At 38.1% G+C, this 26,579-nt stretch overlaps 3 protein-coding genes across 4 annotated transcripts; all 3 read left to right on the top strand.

The window, feature by feature from the left end:
- Positions 1-362: 362 nt before the first annotated feature.
- Positions 363-10,053, top strand: LOC148909891 (uncharacterized). The gene is made up of 6 exons (XM_089032556.1): positions 363-719; positions 2,529-2,671; positions 5,542-5,923; positions 7,059-7,307; positions 8,058-8,223; positions 9,358-10,053. The coding sequence occupies exons 1-6, from the start codon at positions 510-512 to the stop codon at positions 9,693-9,695; spliced, it is 1,488 nt and encodes a 495-aa protein (XP_088888682.1). The 5' UTR covers positions 363-509; the 3' UTR covers positions 9,696-10,053.
- A 133-nt stretch (positions 10,054-10,186) lies between these two features.
- LOC116306664 (uncharacterized) lies at positions 10,187-13,134 on the top strand. Its single transcript, XM_031716743.2, has 3 exons — positions 10,187-11,878; positions 11,950-12,115; positions 12,617-13,134. Exons 2-3 carry the CDS (start codon positions 11,989-11,991, stop codon positions 12,865-12,867), a joined length of 378 nt encoding a protein of 125 aa, XP_031572603.2. The 5' UTR covers positions 10,187-11,878; positions 11,950-11,988; the 3' UTR covers positions 12,868-13,134.
- Positions 13,135-17,459: 4,325 nt separating this feature from the next.
- LOC116306663 (uncharacterized) lies at positions 17,460-25,823 on the top strand. 2 transcript variants are annotated; one of them, XM_089032554.1, is made up of 7 exons: positions 17,463-18,055; positions 18,526-18,698; positions 20,764-20,906; positions 22,142-22,523; positions 23,429-23,677; positions 24,407-24,572; positions 25,117-25,823. In XM_089032554.1, exons 2-7 carry the CDS (start codon positions 18,630-18,632, stop codon positions 25,452-25,454), a joined length of 1,347 nt encoding a protein of 448 aa, XP_088888680.1. In that variant the 5' UTR covers positions 17,463-18,055; positions 18,526-18,629; the 3' UTR covers positions 25,455-25,823. The 2 variants fall into 2 exon arrangements, with proteins under 2 accessions (XP_088888679.1, XP_088888680.1); XM_089032553.1 differs by having other exon boundaries at positions 17,460-18,698.
- The last annotated feature ends 756 nt before the right edge of the window (positions 25,824-26,579 follow it).

Below are 26,579 nucleotides of genomic sequence, written 5' to 3'. Positions count from 1 at the left end.
TTTCAGTCCGATTTGAGGCCGTTTAGTGGGTTTTTTTCAAAATCCGCTCTTCTCTTCCTAAATAATTTCTAAATTATTTAGGTAGAGAAGAGCGGATTTTGAAAAAACCCACTAAACGGCCTCAAATCGCGCTGAAACTTCGCCAGAAGACTGAACAAAGTAAAAGCAACAATTGCAGCAAGTTTTGAGGCAAATTGTTGAGTGAAACATTTTACTTTCATGACCTTAATCATAACTCCCATACATTCCCTTATAAACATAAACAGGAACCTTGTTTGGGCTGCCTGTGCACTAGTGTCAACAAATAACCATTTACAAGTATGTTTGCTTAAGGTCAGATTTTCTGACCAATTATATGATAGTCTGATCATGAATCTCGATGACCTACTTAAAGGTATATATTTGGTCGGATAAAAGCAATCGGATGTAGGTAACGGGCAGTACTCTTAACCTTAAACTTCGACTTCTCTTTCAACTGGTTAATTTTTCTCGAAAATCCCGTTGTGAAAATGACGAAAACTTTTTTGACGTTGCTGCTGGTCGCAGCCATAGCAAGTTGTTCAGTCAATGCTGCCATCAAGAAGAAACCACACAAGAAAGTCTTGATTCTTGGTGCTGGTCTCTCTGGGATTATTGCTGGTAAAACCTTGATGGACAATGGAGTCGATGACTTTCTGATCCTCGAAGGACAGGACTATATTGGAGGCAGGATAAAACAGGTTTGTACTTATAGTGACTCTAACTTCTTGTGAACAAATTTCTTGTGCTCATTCAAGCGAACTTTGCAGTATATTCATCGATGATTATAGGTGTTTACAGTCAATTCAAAAAACGTTGTCGTCGACCGGCTCGAGCCTACGCGACTGGACCGAAAGGAATATGGGGAAAAATCACTGAAGCGGTTAAATATTCGTTCTGAATTAATTGTTCCCGCTAGTGATAAGATAATAATGGCGAGAAAAAATCCATCAAATGCTTGTGTTTGGGTTTAGGGAAAGAAAAACAAAGTAGTTATGATTCAGTTCACAATTTCGAAAATATGGCATTAAAAAAACGTCTCCTTCAACACTTCCCGCTCGCCTACGAAGGTTCGTGCTGTAAACAAGGCATAACTAGTCACATAAAATTATGGAGTCAACTCGGCTGTAATGATTACTACCCAGAGTTCCTTTCGGTCCAGTTGCGTAGGCTTGAGTTGGTCGACGACAACATTTTTTGAATTGACTGTACAGTATATCTCTTAACTGTACGTTGACTGGATTTACTCGAGCTCGCGCGTTAGTTTGGAAACAGCTATCATCGATAAGTAAAAATTTTCATGTTATCATCTTTGAGGTCATCAAAGATTTCTTACTCTGTATCTAGCTGCATAAGGCCTAGGGCAAACGTCGAACTTTCCTTGCACCGAACTTAATTACATCAAAGAATGCCGCCTCATTATCACCTGATATCCGTTGAAATTATCCTATTCGTAGTTCCTTTATTACAGTAATAATTATCTTGCGACTGTTATACGAAAGTGTAGTTGAATAAGAGACTATTTTTCTTTTGTTTTTAGAGACTCTGGGGACAAGAGTAAGATAATAATAATGAGATTTTATATCCAATTCCAGTGCCATAGAATTCGAAGAGGGTTTTGGTATCGAGACACGGAAAATTGAATAGATTTAGATTGTACTTCATAATATCGTTAAGCCCCGTTTACACTAGCGATTTTTGCGGCGATTTTTGCTGCGATTGTTTGCGATTTTGTCCATAATAAATAATGGTAAAGAATTTACTTATAAAGTTTTTTTCAGGATACCAAGATTTTCCTAGACGAATGTCTCTTTTGAAGGATGAGACAAAAGATTTCATGTTTCCGAAAATTGCAACAAGAAATTGCAGCAAAAATCGCCGCAAAAATTGCCAGTGTAAACGGGGCTTAACAATATTATGAAGTACAATCTAAATCTATTCAAGTTTTCGTTTTTTTCAGGTTTTTTTCTAAATAAAAAAAGTTTAAGTCAGATAGACATATTTTCGCATAATTAAGTAATAAACGCAAAGTGCTGTGACAATTGAAGGGTTTTCCTTCCGGGATTGGTTTTGATTGGTTCAGGGTACTATATCTATTAGAGTTTCCTTCCGTGGTTGGATGAAATGTGACTATTAGTCCAAAGGGTTTTTTTCCGTGATTGGATGTAATGTGCTTGTCCATCTGTTCTGATTGGTTCAGGGCGGGGAAGCCATTTGAGAGTCAAGTTCGCGTGTGAAATGCGGTACAGTTTGACCTTTAGTCAAAAAAAAAGACAAAATTGAAATCATGAAAATTGAAATGATTATCAAAATTGAGAAGAAAGAGACACCTAAAATCGAATTCTTTTAGAGGTTAGCAGTTGAATAAAATAGTGCAGTGGCGTCGCGAAAGCACTAGAGTTAGAGAAAAGAGCAGACGCGTTTTGGCGCGAAAATTACCGCCAAATCCAAAGGTAGCCCAAAAAAATTATTAGGCTGACTGTTTTGATTGCTTATTTGTGTCATCTTAGGAAGCCTTTGGAGGTTATAACATTGCAATCGGACCGAGCTGGATTCATTATGCAACCGATGAAGAAACAGTTCCGATTTGGAATCTCAAGAAAGACACCAACCTGACAGGGGTGTACAGCGACTACACAAATATTATCATTAGGTATGTATCTTGTTTATATAGAGGTAGATAATTACATCTTAAACTTTCAACAATTAATGACAAAAAAACATGGCAGCTATGTTGGATGTTAGAGGTAGTTTGTAAACATTCACAAGAGAATGAAATGCCAAAAGACATGGCAGCCATGTTGGATGTTAGAAGTAGTTTGTAAACATTCACAAGAGAATGAAATGACAAAAGACATGGCAGCCATGTTGGATGTTAGAAGTAGTTTGTAAACATTCACAAGAGAATGAAATGACAAAAGACATGGCAGGCATGTTGGATGATAGAAGAAGTTTGTAAACATTCACAAGAGAATGAAATGACAAAAGACATGGCAGCGATGTTGGATGTTAGAAGTAGTTTGTAAACATTCACAAGAGAATGAAATGACAAAAGACATGGCAGCCATGTTGGATGATAGAAGTAGTTTGTAAACATTCACAAGAGAATGAAATGACAAAAGACATGGCAGCCATGTTGTATGATAGAAGTAGTTTGTAAACATTCACAAGAGAATGAAATGACAAAAGACATGGCAGCCATGTTGGATGATAGAAGTAGTTTGTAAACATTCACAAGAGAATGAAATGACAAAAGACATGGCAGCCATGTTGGATGTTAGAAGTAGTTTGTAAACATTCACAAGAGAATGAAATGACAAAAGACATGGCAGTCATGTTGGATGATAGAAGTAGTTTGTAAACATTCACAAGAGAATGAAATGACAAAAGACATGGCAGCCATGTTGGATGATAGAAGTAGTTTGTAAACATTCACAAGAGAATGAAATGACAAAAGACATGGCAGTCATGTTGAATGATAGAAGTAGTTTGTAAACATTCACAAGAGAATGAAATGACAAAAGACATGGCAGCCATGTTGGATGTTAGAGGTAGTTTGAAAACATTCACAAGAGAATGAAATGGCAAAAGACATGGCAGCCATGTTGGATGTTAGAAGTACACCTTTTGCTATTCATTAACAGAAAATGTACATTCATTTGTGCCAATAGTTGTATCAAGAACGTGTAATGTACTTTCATCAACACCACAAGTAACATCGCTATAGAATATAACGTTGACCCTCATGATTGTCCAAACGCGTTATAGATTGTCAATGATTATGCTAATAGCACTAATGAATTTTCACTTTTGGGTAAATGATTGTCCATAAATGCAATTGTTTGTCAATTCGTGTTATTGAAGTTGAATTTCGCGCACAAGAAAATACAATCCGCGCATATGAATGTACAAACGTGCTATTGATTGTCCATTGATGCCCATGAATGTACACGCATATTCAATTATCGTTATTGAAAGTTGATCCGCTCTAATGATGTTACTTGTGGTGTTGATGAAAGTACATTACACGTTATTGATACAACTGTTGGCACAAATGAATGTACATTTTCTGTTAATGAATAGCAAAAGGTGTAGTTTGAAAACATTCACAAGAGAATGAAATGACAAAAGACATGGCAGCCATGTTAGATGTTAGAGGTAGTTTGTAAACATTCCCAAGAGAATGAAATGACAAAAGACATGCATGACAGCCATGTTGCATGTTAGAGGTAGTTTGTAAACATTCACAGGAGAAAGAAATGACAAAAACATGGCAGCGATGTTGGATGTTAGAAGTAGTTTGAAAACATTCACAAGAGAATGAAATGACAAAAGACATGGCAGCGATGTTGGATGATAGAAGTAGTTTGAAAACATTCACAAGAGAATGAAATGACAAAAACATGGCAGCGATGTTGGATGTTAGAAGTAGTTTGAAAACATTCACAAGAGAATGAAATGACAAAAGACATGGCAGCCATGTTGGATGTTAGAGGTAGTTTGAAAGCATTCACAAGAGAATGAAATGACAAAAGACATTGCAGCCATGTTGGATGATAGAAGTAGTTAGTAAACATTCACAAGAGAATGAAATGACAAAAGACATGGCAGCGATGTTGGATGATAGAAGTAGTTTGAAAACATTCACAAGAGAATGAAATGACAAAAGACATGGCAGCCATGTTGGATGATAGAAGTAGTTTGAAAACATTCACAAGAGAATGAAATGACAAAAGACATGGCAGTCATGTTGGATGATAGAAGTAGTTTGTAAACATTCACAAGAGAATAAAATGACAAAAGACATGGCAGCCATGTTGGATGTTAGAGGTAGTTTGAAAGCATTCACAAGAGAATGAAATGACAAAAGACATGGCAGCCATGTTGGATGATAGAAGTAGTTTGTAAACATTCACAAGAGAATAAAATGACAAAAGACATGGCAGCCATGTTGGATGATAGAAGTAGTTTGTAAACATTCACAAGAGAATGAAATGACAAAAGACATGGCAGCCATGTTGGATGATAGAAGTAGTTTGTAAACATTCACAAGAGAATGAAATGACAAAAGACATGGCAGCCATGTTGGATGATAGAAGTAGTTTGGAAACATTCCCAAGAGAATGAAATAACAAAAGACATGGCTGTTGTGATGTTTGAGTGGTATGAAGATGGAGTTAGCATGATTCTTGTGCAAAATAATAAATGAATTATAATAATAATAATATAATAATAATATATATGGCTTATATAGTGCTTATACAAGTCTGTTCTAAGCGCTTAGTAACATACGTTAAAGGAATAAATAAATAAGATAGATAATGTGATTATAAAGAAAAAGCTAACTTAAATAAATGAGTCTTGAGTTTAGATTTAAATAAAGATAAACTGGAAATATCTCTAATTGAAGAAGGTAAAGAGTACCAGAGGAGCGGAGCAGCAAATGAGAAAGAACGTCGACTATATGACTTGAGATTATAAGATTTTGAAGACAGCAACAAGTGTAATATTCTTGTTCAACAGGAACGACACAGGAGCAAACATCACGGACATCGAAAGTTTTCACAAATTAGAAAAAATTTTAGAAAAAGTGGAAGACAAGCAGTTAGAAAGAAAACATGCTAAGAAGACTCCCATCTCGGCTCGTATCGGTCTGGCGCTCATGGGATGGAAACCAAAGACTGCAGCAGAGAAACTCATCGAATACTTAGACGTTGACTTTGAAATGGGCAAAAGGGCTGAATTGGGCCCATTCAGAGAGTTGTTTGCAAGGGAACCTGATTTTTTCGTGACTGACCAAAGAGGAGTGTGGACTCTGTACAAGGGTATCTACAAGACGTTTGAAGACAAGATCAAACTGGAGAAAACCGTGACAGAAGTGAAGTACAACTCGACTTCAGTCCAGGTGAAATTGCGTCATAGATATGTAAGGCTTTCCATTGTTTTCTTAAATGGATGATGCCGACCGATGTTTTGAACACACTGCGCATGCTCGCAGTCTGTATGCAAATTAGTTGAAAACGAATTTCCTGCGTTCTTGACCTTGACCCTAAAATGTATTTGACAATCAGCAGTCATTTCTTGAAACGTAAGCTAATTGCATGAACTCTTTACCTTGGGCGTGATGTCTTTCTATTTTAGAGAAGACCACGTGTCATTATGTTGAGATTAAGATTCTTTGATTGAGTTGCATCCATCTTTATGCTTCTTATCATGATACTTTAGGAAATGTTTCCCATCTCAAATCACGTGTCAATCTCTTCAGGATAAGATTCTTTGTTTGGGTTGTATCCATATTCATGTGTCTTAGTTATTAAGATCAGGGGCGGTGGAAGCTGAAAATCGTGGGGGGGGGGGGGGGGGGGGCACTGAAATATTATATTTAACGCTATATGATAATGACCGCTGTTTTGTTTAATTGCAGACGCATGCGCCGTAAAACTATGACTGACAATCAATATTTTGTGAAGGGCCAGGCCCCCCCAAAAAATTCGTGGGGGGGGGGGGGGGGGGGGGCACGTGCCCCCCGGCCCCCCCGGTTCCGCCGCCCCTGAAGATAGTTTAGAAAATGTTTTTACCATTTAAGATCACGTGTCATTTTAGACCACTCGTGTAACGGTTGTGTAAAGGTCGATAATCAGTAACATAATACATGCCATCGGAATATCAAGAAAAAACTTTAACCAATGTTTATTTGGCTTTTAAGAATATTCCAGTATTGTTTTATCGGAAATAAATTTGGAGCGATTTTTGTTTAATTTCCCTTTTGGATACAGCTGATAGGTCATTTGTCGCAGTCACATGGGTTACCAACACTACCACGTGACCTGCTAGTAAAACTAACCTATAAAGCGTTTTCACTCACGTGACAAGGCTGCCATATTGGTGTACCAAACAATAAAACTTTCTGCGCAGTGTTTGCATAAAAATAGAGTTCAATTCCCCGAGGATTGAAAATGTATTGTTTTGGTGCGCCAACATGGCCGCTGTGACGTCACGTGAAAACGCTTTGTTTTTTCCCCTGCATGTGACTAAAACAGGTGACCACCTCGGACGGAGAGCTCTACACGGCAGACTATGCTCTGTGTACGTTCAGTACAGGGGTTTTAGGAAGCGACATGGTAAATTTTTACCCACCTTTCCCAGAATGGAAAATAGAAGCCATCTTGAAAATGCCAATGTCCATCTACACTAAGATTTACTTGAAGTTTCCTCGTAAATTTTGGGACAACAAAGAGTACATTCTGTTGGCCAACAGCAAGACAAGAGGATACTATCCAGTGTTGCAGGTCAGTCTAGAACAAGAAAATATGGTACGATTTAATATAAATCTTTTTTTAAGTGCATCATTTATGGATTTGATAATTGGAATTGGGAAGGGAGTGAAGGAAGGATGGATGGATGGATTGATGGAAGAAGAGCGGGAGGATGAGAGGAAGGAAGGAAGCAGTTTTTGTAACTGAAATGGTCATTCTGTCAAAATATATTATTATTATTATCATTATTATTGTTATCATTATCATAATAATAATAATAATAATAATAATAATGATAGATCTTTATTCACATTGATAAAATACATTCAAGTGGTGCGCTAAGAAACTAAAACAAAAAGCACTAAAAATACTAATATTTATAAATTAATCTGTTAGAAAAACTATTCTTAAAACGTTCAGTGTTAACCGCAGGCATCGTAGTACTGGACCTTCTTAAATTATATGAACTAATTTTGGCAATAGGCATTAATATTTTTAAAGGATCGTTGTCAGCTTTCTTATCGTTATCATTATCATTATAACTATCAATATCATTATCATTACTATTATTAAGAAAGGAAGGAAGGAAGGGAGGAAGGGAGGAAGGAAGGAAGGAAGGGAGGGAGGAAGGAAGGAAGGAAGGAAGGGAGGGGTGAGGGAGGGGGAAATAAGGATAGAACGAAAGACAAATAAAAGAAGAAGAAAGAATATACAGAGAAAGTGAGGAAGAGGAAGAGCTGTATGTTTCTTTTATTCTAAGCAAAAATTTTCGATTTCTTGAAGGATCTCGAGAGGCCAGGAATGTTCCCGAACGGCAGTGGAATGCTGTTGATAACAGTCACAGATGATGAAGGAAGAAGAATAGAAAAACAATCTTTCCATAAAACCAAAGCAGAGATTGTCGAGATGTTAAGAGGTGTCTACGGGCCGAATATTTCTAAGCCAACAGGTACTTTTTTAAAAAAACAGTCTAGAAGCCGTGTAACAAAACGAGTTTCCTTGTATAATAATAAGTTCCACTACCTTCTGCAACACCTCCACTACTGTTCTACAACACCTCCACTACCTTCTGCAACACCTCCACTACTGTTCTACAACACCTCCACTACCTTCTGCAACACCTCCACTACCTTCTGCAACACTTCTACTACTGTTCTACAACACCTCCACTACCTTCTGCAACACCTCCACTACCTTCTGCAACACTGCTTTCTGCAACACCTCCACTACTTTTCTGCAACACCTCCACTACCTTCTGCAACACTGCTCCACTGCTTTCTGCAACACCTCCACTACTTTTCTGCAACACCTCCACTACTTTTCTACAACACCTCCACTACCTTCTGCAACACTGCTTTCTGCAACACCTCCACTACTTTTCTGCAACACCTCCACTACCTTCTGCAACACTGCTCCACTGCTTTCTGCAACACCTCCACTACTTTTCTGCAACACCTCCACTACTTTTCTACAACACCTCCACTACCTTATGCAATACCTCCACTACCTTCTGCAACACCTCCACTACCTTCTGCAATACCTCCACTACCTTCTGCAATACCTTCACTACCTTCTGCAACACCTCCACTACCTTCTGCAATACCTCCACTACCTTCTGCAATACCTCCACTACCTTCTGCAATACCTCCACTACCTTCTGCAACACCACTACTTTTCTGCAATACCTCCACTACCTTTCTGCAACACCTCCACTACCTTCTGCAACACCTCCACTACCTTCTGCAACACCTCCACTACCTTCTACAACACCTCCACTACCTTCTGCAATACCTTCACTACCTTCTGCAACACCTCCACTACCTTCTGCAATACCTCCACTACCTTCTGCAACACCACTACTTTTCTGCTATACCTCCACTACCTTTCTGCAACACCTCCACTGCTTTCTGCAACACCTCCACTACCTTCTGCAACAGCTCCATTACCTTCTGGAACGACTCCACTTCTCAAGACTGACACCTGTCCAAACAACGATCGAATAACATTTATAAATCATGAATCATACCCAAGCACTATATTTTGAGTTCGACACATCTAGATCTTTTTCATTCGATTCTTCTAGATATCTACTATACTCGTTGGTCTTTGAATCCTTACATTCGTGGGTCGTACTCAGACGGTACCATCGGCATGTCATCCAAAGACTTCAAAAACCTCGCCAAAAACCTTGGAGCCCTTTACTTCTCCGGCGAAGCAAACGACGAAGTTTGGTACGGATGCATGCAAGGTTCGCTTATCACGGGCGAAAAAGAAGCGAAAGCTATTGTCCAGATGATGAAGTGTAGAGAAGCAGGAAAAACTGACTGTGGTGACATCAAAGACCCGAAAGGCGCCGCCAATTCTATCGCAGTTTCAATGCTACTTCTGTTATTCTCTTTCACTTTGCAACTTTTTTACTAAAAAACTCGATACGGGTCATTCGTTTGCTGATAAATAGTATGTGTGTGTTTGTTTGTTCTTTTGTTTTTGTTTTTGCCAATTACCATGGAAAGCTTCAAAAAATCCATTGAAAGAAATCTAAGACAAATCCCATCTCGTCTCGTATCCAAATCTGTTAAACTGAGTCTTTTTTCCTAAAAACGGTTCGAAGCTTAGCTCTCTTTCGCGTTAGCACTGTCTTATTCTCTTAAGGCTATTTCGTTGAGCCTTTCAGAAGGTTGTTTTTAAAATTAAGAAATTCCCCCGGTCGTATTAAAAGGTTTTTCTTGTTCAAAAGAAAACTATGTAATCTAAACGAGGATTAAAAACCGGTTGTTAACCCGTTGCCATGCTAATCAAAAGGTCAGTATTGCGTCACAAATCGGAGTTCATTCGAAAGATTCTTCAGTGAGGAATGGAATCAAAAGAAAGACATGTAATCTAAACGAGGATTATGTATTGGCGTGTTCTATTCAGTACTATTCAAGCGAGTCCATATGCTTATTACACATTTAGGGTCGATAAAATGACAAAATTTACAATTTCCAGTTCACCGTGAAGTGATATCGTATAACTTCACTGATATGGTTTTTACTTGTTCACGGCTTTATCACACTGATATCGACCCTAAATGTGCAATAAATAATATTTCTTAATATTTTTATTTTCAATGAAGTACTGAATAGAATACGCCAATACATAAAATAAAGTCAAACGATAACCCTTGGTGCATAACTGACTATTGCACCTCTAATCTCTAGGATTTTGTTGTTTTAACGTTGTTGGTTTTTCTTGTGTACATGTGTTGTTATTTGTGCAGTCGGTCTATCATGTTAGAGTGATTATATTTAGAGGATGCTTATCTCTCGAGTTCGGAACCAGGCCCGTAGCTAGGATTTTTGTTGAGGGGGTGCTAATTTACAAAAAGTGGACCAACCATATACTTTATTTTTTAAAAGTCCCATAGGACGCATAGGTATAGATAAATTATTAAAGTAAAATTGATTTTTTTTTTTACTTAGTTTTACGTGAAAATATCATACCAGCCAAAATCTCACTTGCTTAAAAAGCAGGACCTTTAGCTCGCGTGGGGGGGTGCGAACGCACCCCCTGCACCCCCCCCTAGCTACGGGCCTGGGAACCGAATTCGGAACCGAGTTAGGAACCGAGTTAGGAACCGAGTTAGGAACCGAGTTAAGAACCGACTTAGGAACCGACTTAGGAACCGACTTAGGAACCGACTTAGGCACCGACTTAGGAACCGACTTAGGAGCTGAGTTAGGAACCGACTTTGGAACCGACTTAGGAACCGACTTAAGAACCGACTTAAGAACCGACTTGGGAAACGAGTTAGGAGCCGAGTTAGGAACCGAGTTAGGAACCAGAGTTAGGAACTGAGATCAAAATAAAACAACAACAAAAAAAAAAAAAAAAAAAAAAAAAAAAAGCGAAAATGTAAAACGAAATTAAACTGAAATATTGGAAATCTCGAGCCCAGAGCCTGCACTTTTAACATATTTCCACTGAGACAAATAGATATTAACATTGGCAGTGGGAATGTTTGCGTGCGAGGCACAGCTATATAATCACATTGTTAATCCCCTGAATAAATAGTACGCATATTGATAGTCCCAGTATCCTCTAGTCCCAGTTGGAAATATGAATATTGACAAAATATTTAACACAAGATTGTTCAAGATTGCCTTTAGTAAAGTAAACCGACGATCTGTGTCATGTAAAGCCTTCTTTAAGATTGACCTTATGCGAATCTCTAGACTTTTTTGTGGGGATCAAGGCTATCCTGATGATTTTGCTCTGTTAACTCCAGTAAGACCTGTTCAGATGCGATCCTAAATAACAGAGCGAGAAGACAAGCTAGAAAATTTAACAGATACCTAGCAAGGAGAAGAATCAAATTTGAACACGTATTTAAGGACATGTAGTCTTACAAGGCAATAGGGAGTATTTGGAGACACCCCAGATGGTTAATACCTGCCTGCATTGAATTGGTTGCCTTCTTGGCAGAGAAGCGAGTCAGGACTTTTTGAGAACATTTAAGATCCATCATTTTAGAACTGTATCGCTATCTGAAAGAGTGGGCGGTGACTAGATATTTTGAGGCGCAGTTGGCCAGCAACAAGAAAGGATTTTTTCCTGTGTTCCAGGTAGGTTTATGATACACTTTACCTATCTGAAAACTCTGTCGTATATATCCTGCTAACAAAACTATTTTCAGGATCTTGAAAAACCAGGGAAGTTCCCAGAAGGCAGTGGAATGCTGTTGATTACAGTTGCAGAAGACGAAGGACGAAGAATCGAGAAACAATCTTTCGAGAAAACCAAAGCAGAGATTGTCGAGATGTTGAGGGGAGTTTATGGACAGGACGTACCAGAACCGACAGGTCAGGATTATGGGAAGGATTTTAAAAGTGCGCTTTGCTTCGTGGGAAGAATTTTGAAAGTGTCTTGAAAAGGATATTATCCAAGCTCGCTTTGCTCTTTGGGAAGGATATCACAAGTGTGCTTTGCTTCATGGGGAGGATTTTCCAAGCGCTATTTGCTTTATGAGTAGTATTTCACATGCGCGATTTTCTTCATGGGAAGGATTTAACAAGCGCGATTTGTGTCATAGGAAGAATTTGGTAAGCGCGCTTTGCTTCACGGGGAGGTTTTATTAAATTGCACTTTGTTTGTAAGGATTTACAAGCGCGCTTTGTATGCGTAGTATCACACTGCAACTAACATTCTATTACTCTTTCTTTCTATTCCCCTTTCGGAAGCTCAGAGGGAGACTGGGAACGAATTTTTTGCGCAGGGAATTATGGGATTGTTCGCCCCACATTTCTTTGCACGGCAAGTTTGTTCCCAGGCTTTCTCTGATTTCCGTAAAGCGGACTTAACAGATATATTCTACCCCAGATGGTTCACGAATCCCTTTACTCGCGGCACATTTACATTTTCACCACTTGGTACTACATCTCAAGACATTACGAATCTTGCTATGAACTTAGAAAACTTGTACTTCGCTGGCGAAGGGACGAGCGAAGACTGGCACGGGTATATGCAGGGTGCATATCTGACGGGTCAGGAGAAAGCACGAATAATATCCAGCATTATTAAAAAGCAAGACACTGAGGATTGCCATCTGGACTAAAATATGATGCAAATCAAGAAAAATTACATATATTATTCAATTTATTTATCTTCCCCCCACCTCCACCCCCCTGGGAAAATGAGTTCTCTCTCATGTATATCACATTAAACCAGATTTAAACGTTTCTGCCTCCTGTCATGGCTGCCATCACGTGATAAGCCTAAATACTGACATTATTTAATAGATACTTTTCAGTTTGGGATGATTTTCCATTCCAGACCACGTGTCATTCCCTGGAGTATCATTTCTTTGCTTATTAGTACTATTTAATATACATTATAGTATGGATAAAAGTTAAAAAAAGCTTCAAATTTGAACTGGTTTTAAATGGCAAAAAAGAGTCTAAAGTATAAGGATTCATCGATTAATGAATCAAACAAATGCAAAAAATTATAAAATAACAATGAAAATATATCTGTATTTATGAATAAAATCCACATAAGAATTTGAATTTAACATTTTTCTGTAAATTTTTTTTTTTCTTCTTTTATCGACTTTTCCCGTTCCTTGTTTCACGAACCACAGGTAGCCCAAGCTTGGTTTCTTACTGGCGGGGAAAAAATCTTAAAACGGGCTAATTTTGTAAAATAACCACGCAGAGCGAAAGAAGTGCAATAAAATCATTGAAACGTGAAATAAAGCCTCGAAATTCTACCCGATCATTGATAAAGAACACTTCTTTCGCTCTGCGTGGTGGGGGAAAAAAAATCTTAAAACGGGCTAAATTCAAAAAATAACCACGCAGAGCAAAAGAAGTGTTCTTTATCAATGATTGGGTAAAATTTCAAGGCTTTTTTTCACGTTTCAATGATTTTATTGAAATTTTTGATGAATCTCCATACATTTCCTTATAACAGGACACCACAGAAACCAAGCTTGGGCTACCTGTGCACGAACGATCAAAACATTGCGTGCGCATTACCGGAAATGATGTCACACAATTCCAAAATGACGTATTTAGTAATTAGCGCGTGACGTCATAATTACTTTTTTCCAATAAAAAGCGCAATCAGCCAATGAGCATTCATTTTCTTTCGAAACTTCTCTACGAGTTGAACTAGAAAGAGCACTTCGTAAAATCATATTAAAACTCAGTGAAAATGACGCGATGAATTTTTGATATAGCGAAGACCGTTTTGGTTCTTTTGGTGATGAACGTTATTGTGTGTGATGGGAAGTCGCTGCTCTGTCACGTGATAGGTAAGGAAATTCCCGCCGGTCACATGACTTGGTGTTTGTCGCCATGTTTGAAGTCAGAGGCCAGCATTTTTAGATCGTAAACCGGCAAAAACTGAAATCTTGTAAAATTCGCAACTGAAGTAAAACAAGTAAATTTTTTCAAAATCCTGGTTTGCAAGTAGTTTCGATATAATGAAATTACAAAAGACGTGTCCGCTTGTGTGAATATTATACGGTTGAACAAACATGGCGGTCGGAGAAAATCACGTGATCTCATAATTGTTAATAACCACGTGACTCATGCCTGGAGCTTAATTTTGCTAATACTTTTCAAACATCTGAATTAAGTTTCTTTCTGAAAACTTTCTCTGTGTTTCAGGATTATTTAACCACAGTACATGGGTTGCTATTGTCCAGGAGATCGTACAGCACAAGTTGAAGTATTTCGGTAACATTTGCTGCTTGGTGTTTGTCATCTGGGTGGCACGGCGCATAAATCGGTGAGTTAGATAACTAAATGCTGTTGGTTGGTTAATAAATAACAAATTACATTTATAAAGCGCAGATTAGCACAAGATGTTCATCTGCGCTGAATACAGAAACAATACACAATAACTAGAAACATAAAAGCTAAGTTAATCGATGGGAATTGCAAAAACAACTAAATAAAGGCTTTTCTATAAAAATGTCTTTAAGTGTTCTTTAAAAGAAGGTAATGATGTAATATGCCTAATACTAGATGGTAAAGTGTTCCATTCTACTGGCGCAGCGTATGAAAAAGTCCTACCACCAAGAGTAGGTCGAAGTTTAGTCGGTGGAGGTGCTGATAAAAGCTCATTATTGGACCTAAGATTATAACCAGACTGCTTTTTGATAGAAATTAAATCAGATAAGTAACTAGGAGCGAGACCATGAATAGCCTTAAAAGCAAAAATAAGTATCTTAAAACGTATTCTAAATCTCACTGGTAGCCAGTGGAGATCAGCCAAGACAGGAGTAATATGCGAAAAGCGTGGAGTTAAAGACACTAAACGAGTTGGTTGATGCTAGTGCAGGTAACGCTTAATGGACAGATGGTTTGATAAGGTGGATGGATGGATTGATGGATGGGATGGGTGGATTAGTCAGTGTTGGTAGATTCTAGTTAATGGACAGATGGTTAGATAAGGTGGATGGATGGATTGATGGATGGGATGGGTGGATTAGTCAGTGTTGGTAGATTCTAGTTAATGGACAGATGGTTAGATAAGGTGGATGGATGGGTTGTTAGATGGGATCGGTGGATTAGTCGTTGGTTGGTAGATTCTAGTTAATGGACAGATGGTTAGATAAGGTGGATGGATGGATTGATGGATGGGATGGGTGGATTAGTCAGTGTTGATAGATTCTAGTTAATGGACAGATGGTTAGATAAAGTGGATGGATGGGTTGTTAGATAGGATCGGTGGATTAGTTGTTGGTTGGGATAGCCGTGGGATTGATGCACATTTTACTCACTATCTCTCGCTTTAGTAATACATTTAACATGTCAAGTTCACTCAAGGTCACAATGTGGAGATTGAATACATTCGATCGCTCTTATTAAATAATAAACTCGCCACTAAAAATAACTCACCTCTCTTCTCCTAGCCATGGACGCCCGAGATTAGATGCTGATCCACGTGATTACCAGAATTTAGCTTCCAAGACCTTGTGTCACACTTCTGTCACGCAACAACCTCAAGAAAACAAATCAGACGTAATTTTCGCATATGTGTCATACGAGGTGATGACAGACGATAGAGGATCTGACAAGGATGTCTTCATGCTGCATGACGAACCAGCAACTGCTGTGTCTTGTAGCACAGAATATAAGGAGAAGTCAGCAGAGGTAACGAAGGACGTTCGTTCAGTTGATGATGATGAACAAGAGTTTGATGCCACCAACTTGATTGACAGCTCATTTCAAACTCAACCAGATGAATCACGGGATACCTCGGGTTCAACTTCATCAGATATCGAAGCGAGCAATGAGGAGAATCAGCCAATCAAGGAGGACGACATGCAGGAGAATGGAAGCGAGGTGGGTTCCTCTGTTGACGTCATAGATGAGGCACACAAAGCTGTTGCTGTTCCAGTCAGGCTGACCAAAAGCAGGATTGTTGTTGCTGCAGGAGTGGTTGGTCTTGGTGGATACCTCTGCTGGCGTCTCTTCATGAGATAAAGAAATAATATTCATTTGTTTTCTTTATGTTTTGCTTTCCACTTTCTGTTTCTGTTTTTTTTTTTTTTCTTTTTTTTTTTTTTTCGTTTATTTGTTTTTCTTTTTCCTTTTTGCTTGTTTTCTAGTGTTGTTTCGCTTTTGTTATATCTGTTTTTTTATTTGTTTCGTTTGTTTGTTTATTTGTTTTGCTTTTTCCTTTTTTTGTTTTAATCTTGGTTTGTTTTTAGTGTTGTTTCGCTTTTGTTACATTTTCAGCATCTTCTTTAATCTTTTTTTATCTTTTTTTCATCTTTTTGCAAATCTTGACTTGACGATTTGTTCCTTGACAAAACCTTAATGATCTTACTTTTTCCTAAATTAGCGATCTGATGACTTTATAGTACACCTTAATTTCCTCTTTATTCTATTTGAAAATGAAGCCTACTCCTTCAAATTTTAAAACTAATTTTCTTACTGACAATTTGGAAATAATTTAATCTTGTAATATAAGCTGTTGAACATTAAAATTTGAAATAAAGTTGTTGTGTAAAAATATATTCTCGTATTGATGTCTCTATTTAGGCTCAGCTGGCTAAACGAGGAAACATGTTTCCTTTAATGGTTCCAAAATTGTCAAAACGTTTTGCAAATTTCATCACCATGACGACATGACGTAACTTGATTCGCAGAATAGTTTATGAAACAAGAAGTGTAATTTGCTGTAATTTGCAAAAGTCATAGAAATATTCGCCAAGTAAAGAGGCAGGGGCGCATCCAGGGGAGGGGTGCAGGCGGGTGCGCACCCCTCCCTGGTTCAACTTTGTGCCCTAACTTCGAAGATAACCAATACTGTTTTTTCCCTTTGATTCTAAGGGGTGCACCCCTCCCTGAACAAAATCCTGGATCCGCCCCTGAGAGGGTGCCAATGGGGATACGCCATCGTCAGTGAACTACTATCTTTGGCCAGTCGACTACTAACCCCATTGATATAGACATGTGAATAATTATCCAAGGTGTTACAAAAAAGTCTCTATCATTGCAAGCTCACGGCTACCTTTCAAGATGGCACAGGAACTTTGAAAGGGACTATTTGCAAAAATAAAACATCTATCGAACTTAGGAATTTTTTCATCCGTGTTAAGGATCGGACCATGAGATGATAAAATATGTCAGGTTCACAGTAGAGAGCATACCATATATCCGTGAAAACTTTGTAAGAAACGAAAATGCACAATGAGTAAGTTCAGTAGACCTCAGTAGACCATAGACCTACAAAACTTTGCACTAATTTGTACAATTTTAGTAAGCTAAGTAGACCTCAGGAGGCCTCAGTAGAGTGACCACAGTGAATCCGTGAAACTTTAGTAATACTAAATAGCACAATTTCATGCAAATTCCATTGTTTTCTATTGTTTAACTAGCACTATTTTGTACTATTTAGTAATTAGTGTTTCACGGATTTACTGTGGTCACTCTAAAGAATATTCAAATATCTCTTACAAATCTTTAAGTATTTTGAACTAGCAGTCAAAAGAAAGATTTTTGTATGTTCACTCAGCCATTGCCAACAATAGTAAAACAATTGTAAACAAAGGATTGTGCACGGTCACGCTCGAAAAAAGTGAACAAACACCTATAACAATAGGTTTCATAGAGTGCTTTTAGTCTCACTGTTGAATAGTAAATAACTTATCTAATTTAGTTGACGTCACCTATTCAACAGTGAGACTAAAAGCACTCTAACCATTCCCTCTATTAACTATGCTCAAAATGTCGACCACAATGGCCTCCAATGCGGGCTAAGATGGGTTTTGCCGCTCAAGAAACGTACGTACTGCGCACTCGATTATCACTAGTGTCAACAAATATCCATATTTACAAGTATGTTTGCTTAAGGTCAGATTTTCTGACCAATCGATGACCTACTTAAAGGTATATATTTGTAATATATACAATATGAGTGGCCGTGTTCTATCAGATATACGACCACGAGCCGAAGGCGAGTGATTGTTTAAATTGAATTTGGCTAAGAAAATTGGAGTTAAAGTTTATGCAAATCAGGACGAATTTGTATCAGATATACAACCTCCTCCACGGACAATGGTTTCTATTGTGTTTTCCTCATTAATTGTTCATGAGTTTTATGAGGTCGGCTTAAAAGCAATCGGACGTATGTAACGGGCAGTACTCTTAACCTTAAACTTCGACTTCTCTATTCTCTTTCAACTGGTTAATTCTTCTCGAAAATCCCATTGTGAAAATGACGAAAACGTTTTTGACGTTGCTGCTGGTCGCAGCCATAGCAAGTTGTTCAGTCAATGCTGTCATCAAGAAGCAACCACACAAGAAAGTCCTGATTCTTGGTGCTGGTCTCTCTGGGATAGTTGCGGGTAAAACTTTGATGGACAATGGAGTCGATGACTTTCTGATCCTTGAAGGACAGGACTACATTGGAGGCAGGATAAAACAGGTCGGTTTGTACTTATACTGACTCTTACTTCTTGTGAACAAATTTCTTGTGCTATTTCAAGCAAATTTGGCAGTACAGTATATTCATCGATGATTCTAACTTCTTGTGAACAATTTTCTTGTTTTAATTCAAGCAAATTTGGCAGTACAGTATATTCATCGATGATTCTAACTTCTTGTGAACAATTTTCTTGTTTTAATTCAAGCAAATTTGGCAGTACAGTATATTCATCGATGATTCTAACTTCTTGTGAACAATTTTCTTGTTTTAATTCAAGCAAATTTGGCAGTACAGTATATTCATCGATGATTCTAACTTCTTGTGAACAATTTTCTTGTTTTAATTCAAGCAAATTTGGCAGTACAGTATATTCATCGATGATTCTAACTTCTTGTGAACAATTTTCTTGTGTTCATTCAAGCAAACTTTGCAGTATATTCATCGATGATTATAGGTGTTCATATCTCATAATTGTACGTTGACTGGATTTACTCGAGCTCGCGCGTTAGTTTGGAAACAACTATCATCGATAAGTAAAAATTTTCATATTATCAACTTTGAGTTCATCAACTGAGATTTCATAATCTGTATCTAGCTGCCTAAGTTTCACACTCCGTTGGGTTTTCAATGTTGAATATGATAGGCTTTTATAATTTTTTCTTGGTAGTGTAGTATTTTTTAGCGCTTGAAGTAATATAATATAATAGAGAGTTTTAGATTGACTTTTTTTCTCCCCGCAAACGGCAAACGTGACCACGTTTTCATCGTTTTCCTGTATTTTACTTTACCTTTTACAAATCTTCACACCAAAGACAAATATTCTTTTGTTTTTCTACTACTTGGACTTTTTTGCGATTCTTTTTAAGCTATTTAGAATAATTTTTAAATGGTCAACTAACGTTTCACGTTTGCCGTGAACGTAAATCTAAAACTCTCTATTTTAGAAATCGTTGTCGCACCAAAAGCCTCAAGCAACAAGCCAAGACCGCAGAGAACGCCGGTACTTTTAGCTGTAATTAGTATATTCATGGTGCATTTTCATTTAATGACTTTACAAATTGCTCCAAGTTGCTTGAGATGATAGTTAGTGGAGAGCTATAGCCACTTGCATGAACCAAGAATAAATCAATTATAATTAAAAGTACCAACGTTCTCTGGAACCCGGCTTGGCTTGTCACTTGAGGCTCTTGGTGCGACAACGATTTTCGAAATAGGTGTATACAGTATGAGTGGACAGAGCCCTCGTTCTTCGCCGCAGGCCAGAAGAAACGCAGGCTCAGGGTACGAGATTGAAACCGGTTTTAAAGCTGGTTTTGTTCGTCCACAATCGTGGACGGCGGTGTATCAAAGGAAACGCTCTACATCGGCAGAGTCTCCCTCCTCCCCGCCTGAAAGAAGGAAGAGAAAGAGGAGAAACTCTGCTAGCAGGGAAAAGAGTAAGATAATAATAATGGGATTTTATATCCAATTCCAGTTACAGAAAGCTTTGATGAGGGTTTTGGTATCGAGACACGGAAAATTGAATAGATTTAGATTGTACTTTATAATATTGCTAAGGTTTTTTTTTAAATAAAAAACGTTTTAGTCGGACAGGCATAATTAAATAATAAACGCAAAGTGCTGTGACAATTTAAGGGTTTTCCTTCCGGGATTGGATGTGTTAACGTTCCTCGTCGATGCGTTTTGATTGGTTGAGAGTAACGTGACTATAAGAGTTTCCTTCCGTGATTGGATAAAATGTGCTTGTCCATCTGTTCTGATTGGTTCATGGCGGGGAAGCCATTTGAGAGTCAAGTTGGCGTGTAAAATGCGGTACAGTTTGACCTTTAGTCAAAAAAAAAAAAACACAAAATTGAAATCATGAAAATTGAAATAATTATTAAAATTGAGAATCGCATTCTTTTAGAGGTTACCGTTGAATAAAATAGTGCTGTGGCGTCGCGAAAGCACTAGAGTTAGAGGAAAGAGCAGACGCGTTTTGGCCCGAAAATTACCGCCAAATCCAAAGGTAGCCCAAAAGAATTATTAGGCTGACTGTTTTGATTGCTTATTTGTGTCATCTTAGGAAACCTTTGGAGGTTATAACATTGCAATCGGACCGAGCTGGATTCATTTTGCAGCCGATGAAGCAACAGTTCCGATTTGGAATCTCAAGAAGGACACCAACCTGACAGGGGTGTACAGCAACTACACAAATATTATCATTAGGTATGTATCTTGTTTATATAGAGGTAGATAATTACATCTTAAACTTTCAACAATTAATGACAAAAAACATGGCAGCGATGTTGGATGTTAGAAGTAGCTTGAAAACATTCACAAGAGAATGAAATGACAAAAACATGGCAGCCATGTTGGATGATAGAAGTAGTTTGAAAACATTCACAAGAGAATGAAATGACAAAAACATGGCAGCCATGTTGGATGTTAGAGGTAGTTTGTAAACATTCCCAAGAGAATGAAATGACAAAAGACATGCTCAGCATCATTAAGCCATGGCTCTCAGATGAAAAACTGTTTAGCTATATCATAGCCACTTTTCTACGAATCTTCCCCAAACTTGGCAACTTGTCTTTTGTGAAAAGAAGGAACCTTAAAGCCTTGGTTGCCATGGAAACTAAGTCACGTGACAACCAGGCCGCCATCTTGGATTTTTAAACAAGCCGTTTGAAAACGTACCGAAACATCTTTAAAAGTCATGAAAATGCAGATTACTATTCATATTTGCATAGCCTATATGGATCTAATTGGATATCTTGGAAAATATTTTAAGTTTAATTTTTAGAATATTTTCTATTTTTCCAAAAAAATAAAAATATCCTAAAAATTAAACTTAACATAATTTCCAAGATATCCAATTAGATCCATATAGGCTATGCAAATATAAAAAGGAATGTGGATTTTCAGGACTTTTGAAGTAGTTTCAATACGATTTCTAAAGGCTTGTTTAAAAAATTCAAGATGGCGGCCTTGTGGTCACGTTATATGGTTTCCATGGTAACAGATATGTGGTAATTGCTTGCCTTGAAGAATTACTACTACGAGCCAAAATTGGGAAAGATTCGTTGTAAACTGTCAAAGATATGAATACATAACTGATTTTCCATCATTTCCTCAAAAGAGCCATGCCTTAATGGTGCTGAGTGACAGCCATGTTGGATGTTAGAGGTAGTTTGTAAACATTCACAAGAGAATGAAATGACAAAAGACATGGCAGCCATGTTGGATGATAGAAGTAGTTTGAAAACATTCACAAGAGAATGAAATGACAAAAGACATGGCAGCCATGTTGGATGCTAGAGGTAGTTTGAAAACATACCCAAGAGAATGAAATGACAAAAGACATGGCTGTTGTGATGTTTGAGTGGTATTCAGATGTAGTTAGCAAGATTCTTGTTTAAAATAATGAATGAATTATTAACCATAATATTCTTGTTCAACAGGAACGACACAGGAGCAAACATTACGGACATCGAAAGTTTTCACAAATTAAAAAAGATTTTAGAAAAAGTGGAAGACAAGCAGTTAGAAAGAAAACATATTAAGAAGACTCCCATCTCGGCTCGTATCGGTCTGGCGCTCATGGGATGGAAACCAAAGACTGCAGCAGAGAATCTCATCGAATACTTAGACGTTGACTTTGAGCTGGGCAAAAGGGCTGAATTGGTCCCATTCAGGGAGTTGTTTGCGAAGGAACCTGATTTTTTCGTGACTGACCAAAGAGGAATGTGGACTCTGTATAAGGGTATCTACAAGACGTTTGAAGACAAGATCAAACTGAACAAAACCGTGACAGAAGTGAAGTACAACTCGACTTCAGTCCAGGTGAAATTGCGTCATAGATATGTAAGGCTTTCCATTGTTTTCTTAAATGGATGATGCCGACCGATGTTTTAAACATCCTACGCATGCTCGCAGTCTGTATGCAAATTAGTTGAAAACGAATTTCCTGCGTTCTTGACCTTGACCCTAAAATGTATTTGACAATCGGCAGTCATTTCTTGAAACGTAAGCTAATTGCATGACCTCTTTACCTTGGGCGTGATGTCTTTCTATTTTAGAGAAGACCACGTGTCATTATGTTGAGATTAAGATTCTTTGATTGAGTTGCATCCATCTTTATGCTTCTTATCATGATACTTTAGGAAATGTTTTCCCATCTCAGATCACGTGTCAATCTCTTCAGCATAAGATTCTTTGTTTGGGTTGTACCCATATTCATGTGTCTTAGTTATTAAGATCAGGGGCGGCGGAAGCTGAAAATCTTTGGGGGGCACTGAAATATTATATTTAACGCGGTCCTAATGACCGCTGTTTTGTTTGATTGCAGACGCATGCGCCGCAAAACTATGACTGAGAACCAATATTTTGTGGAAGGGCTAGGCCCCCCAAAAAATTTCGTGCCCCACGCCCCCTACCCTCCCCCCCCCCCCCCCCCCCGGTTCCGCCGCCCCTGAAGATAGTTTAGAAAACTGATTGGTCATTTGTCGCAGTCACATGGGTTATCAATACTATCACGTGACCTGCTAGTAAAACTAACCTATAAAGCGTTTTCACTCACGTGACAAGGCTGCCATTTTGGTGTACCAAACAACATAAACTTTCTCCACAGTTTTTGAATAAATATATAGTTCAATTCCCCGAGGAAATGCATTGTTTTGGTACGCTAACCTGGCCACTGTGACGTCACGTGAAAACGATCTAATTTTCCCTTCGTGTGACTAAAACAGGTGACCACCTCGAACGGAGAGCTCTACACGGCAGACTATGCTCTGTGTACGTTCAGTACAGGGGTTTTAGGAAGCGACATGGTGAAGTTTTACCCACCTTTCCCAGAATGGAAAACGGAAGCCATCTTGAAAATGCCAATGACCATCTACACTAAGATTTACTTGAAGTTTCCTCGTAAATTTTGGGACAACAAAGAGTACATTCTGTTGGCCAACAGCAAGACAAGAGGATACTATCCAGTGTTGCAGGTCAGTCTAGAACAAGAAAATATGGTTCGATTTAATATAAATCTTTTTTAAAGTGCATCATTTATGGATTTGATAATTGGAATTGGGAGGGGAGTGAAGGAAGGATGGATGGATGGATGGATGGAAGAAGAGAGGGAGGATGAGAGGAAGGAAGGGAGCAGTTTTTGTAACTGGTCATTCTGTCAAAATATATTATCATCATTATCATTATCGTTATTATTATCGTTATCATTATCATAATAATAATAATAATAATAATGATAGATCTTTATTCACATTGATAAAATACATTCAAGTGGTGAGCGAAGAAACTAAAACAAAAAGCACTAAAAATACTAATATTTAAAAATTAATCTGTTAGAAAAACTACTCTTAAAACGTTCAGTGTTAACCGCAGGCATTGTAGTACTGGACCTTCTTAAATTATATGAACTAATTTTGGCAATAGGCATTAATATTTTTAAAGGATCGTTGTCAGCTTTCTTATCGTTATCATTATCATTATAATTATCAATATCATTATCATTACTATTATTAAGGGAAGGAAGGAAGGAAGGAAGGAAGGAAGGAAGGAAGGAAGGAAGGAAGGAAGGAAGGAAGGAAGGAAGGAAGGAAGGAAGGAAGGAAGGAAGGAAGGGAGGGAGGGAGGGAGGGAGGGAGGGAGGGGTGAGGAAGAGGAAGAGCTGTATGTTTCTTTTATTTTAAGCGAAAATTTTCGATTTCTTGAAGGATCTCGAGAGGCCAGGAATGTTCCCGAACGGCAGTGGAATGCTGTTGATAACAGTCACAGATGATGAAGGAAGAAGAATAGAAAAACAATCTTTCGAGAAAACCAAAGCAGAGATTGTCGAGTTGTTAAGAGGTGTCTACGGACCGAATATTTCTGAGCCAACAGGTACAGAGTCTAGAAGCCGTGTAACAAAACGAGTTTCCTTGTATAATAATAAGTTAACGATTCTTCCTTCCTTTTGTCCTATATTTCTTTTCCACACAATCGTATCCAATATTTTTCTCAAAGCACTTCTCCCTTTCTTGCCCCTTTTCCATCCCCTCCTCTACTACCTTCTGCAACACCTCCACTACCTTCTGCAACACCTCCACTACCTTCTGCAACACTGCTCCACTGCTTTCTGCAACACCTCCACTACTTTTTGCAACACCTCCACTACCTTCTGCAATACCTCCACTACCTTCTGCAATACCTCCACTACCTTCTGCAACACCTCCACTACCTTCTGCAACACCTCCACTACCTTATGCAATACCTTCACTATACCTTCTGCAACACCACCACTGCTTTCTGCAACACCTCCATTACCTTCTGGAACGACTCCACTTCTCAAGACTGACACCTGTCCAAACAACGATCGAATAACATTCATAAATCATGAATATTTTAAGTTCGACACATCTAGATCTTTTTTATTCGATTCTTCTAGATATCTACTATAATCGTTGGTCTTTGAATCCTTACATTCGTGGGTCGTACTCAGACGGTACCATCGGCATGTCATCCAAAGACTTCAAAAACCTCGCCAAAAACCTTGGAGCCCTTTACTTCTCCGGCGAAGCAAACGACGAAGTTTGGTACGGATACATGCAAGGTTCGCATATCACGGGCGAAGAAAAAGCGAAAGCTATTGTCCAGATGATGAAGTGTAGAGAAGCAGGAAAAACTGACTGTGGTGACATCAAAGACCCGAAAGGCACCGCCAATTCTATCGCAGTTTCAATGCTACTTCTGTTATTCTCTTTCACTTTGCAACTTTTTTACTAAAAAACTCGATACGGGTCATTCGTATGCTGATAAATAGTATGTGTGTGTTTGTTTGTTCTTTTGTTTTTGTTTTTGCCAATTACCATGACAAGCTTCAAAAAATCCATTGAAAGAAATCTAAGACAAATCCCATCTCGTCTTGTATCCAAATCTGTTAAAAACTGAGTCTTTTTTTTCCTAAAAACGGTACAAAGCTTAGCTCTCTTTCGCGTTAGCACTGTCGTATTCTCTCGAGGCTATTTCGTCAAGCCTTTCAGAAGGTTGTTTTTAAAATTAAGAACTTCCCCCGGTCGCATTAAAAGGTTTTTCTTGTTCAAAAGAAAGCCATGTAATCTAAACGAGGATTAAAAACCGGTTGTTAAAGTGCTACTACGACGAAAATCGCTCAAACTTGGATTCAGCGGAAACTTCCTAAGAATACTCTTTAAAGGTCCAATAATCACTGTATGAAGTGTTTTCTCGATATTCAGTACGAAAGGATGATATTTTTACGATTATTTTTTGGAGTCTGTGACGTCATACACTCAACATCGAACATCGCTCCATACATTTCTTTGTAGTTTATGATCAAAATATCAGTAGTAAAGGGAGAAAGAAATACCCAAACACCCCAAAATGTAAATTATAGTCACAAGTAATGTGAAATAAGCACATTAGCCACCCTTTGGGCTTCATAGGAATAAAATAAATTAAGGATTTATATACAAAGAAATGCATGGAGCGATGTTCGATGTTGAGTGTATGACGTCACAGACTCCAAAAAATAATCGTAAAAATATCATACTTTCGTACTGAATATCGAGAAAACACTTCATACAGTGATTATTGGACCTTTAAAGAGTATTTTTAAGAAGTTTCAGCTGAATCCAAGTTTGAGCGATTTTCGTCGTAGTAGCACTTTAACCCGTTGCCATGCTAATCAAAAGGTCAGTATTGCGTCACAAATCGGAGTTCATTCGAAAGATTCTTCAATGAGGAATGGAATCAAAAGAAAGACATGTAATCTAAACGAGGATTATGTATTGGCGTGTTCTATTCAGTCCTATTCATGCGAGTCCATATGCTTATTACACATTTAGGGTCGATAAAATGACAAAATTTACAATTTCCAGTTCACCGTGAAGT

Source organism: Actinia tenebrosa, unplaced genomic scaffold, assembly GCF_029948245.1.
Source record: "Actinia tenebrosa isolate PJP-AT-01 unplaced genomic scaffold, QUT_ActTen_1.0 PGA_scaffold1__47_contigs__length_23844297, whole genome shotgun sequence".
Taxonomy (NCBI): domain Eukaryota; kingdom Metazoa; phylum Cnidaria; class Anthozoa; order Actiniaria; family Actiniidae; genus Actinia; species Actinia tenebrosa.
This window is presented reverse-complemented; position numbering and strand designations above follow the sequence as displayed.

Excerpts from the sequence above, each read along its gene's own strand:
- LOC148909891 (XM_089032556.1), top strand. The coding sequence starts at position 510 with ATGACGAAAACTTTTTTGACGTTGCTGCTGGTCGCAGCCATAGCAAGT. Across the intron at positions 5,924-7,058 it reads ACAACTCGACTTCAGTCCAG|GTGACCACCTCGGACGGAGA; the intron begins GTGAAATTGCGT and ends TGACTAAAACAG. Across the intron at positions 8,224-9,357 it reads GAATATTTCTAAGCCAACAG|ATATCTACTATACTCGTTGG; the intron begins GTACTTTTTTAA and ends CGATTCTTCTAG.
- LOC116306663 (XM_089032553.1), top strand. The coding sequence starts at position 18,489 with ATGACGAAAACGTTTTTGACGTTGCTGCTGGTCGCAGCCATAGCAAGT. Across the intron at positions 20,907-22,141 it reads TACACAAATATTATCATTAG|GAACGACACAGGAGCAAACA; the intron begins GTATGTATCTTG and ends CTTGTTCAACAG. Across the intron at positions 22,524-23,428 it reads ACAACTCGACTTCAGTCCAG|GTGACCACCTCGAACGGAGA; the intron begins GTGAAATTGCGT and ends TGACTAAAACAG.
- LOC116306664 (XM_031716743.2), top strand. The coding sequence starts at position 11,989 with ATGCTGTTGATTACAGTTGCAGAAGACGAAGGACGAAGAATCGAGAAA. Across the intron at positions 12,116-12,616 it reads GGACGTACCAGAACCGACAG|ATATATTCTACCCCAGATGG; the intron begins GTCAGGATTATG and ends CGGACTTAACAG.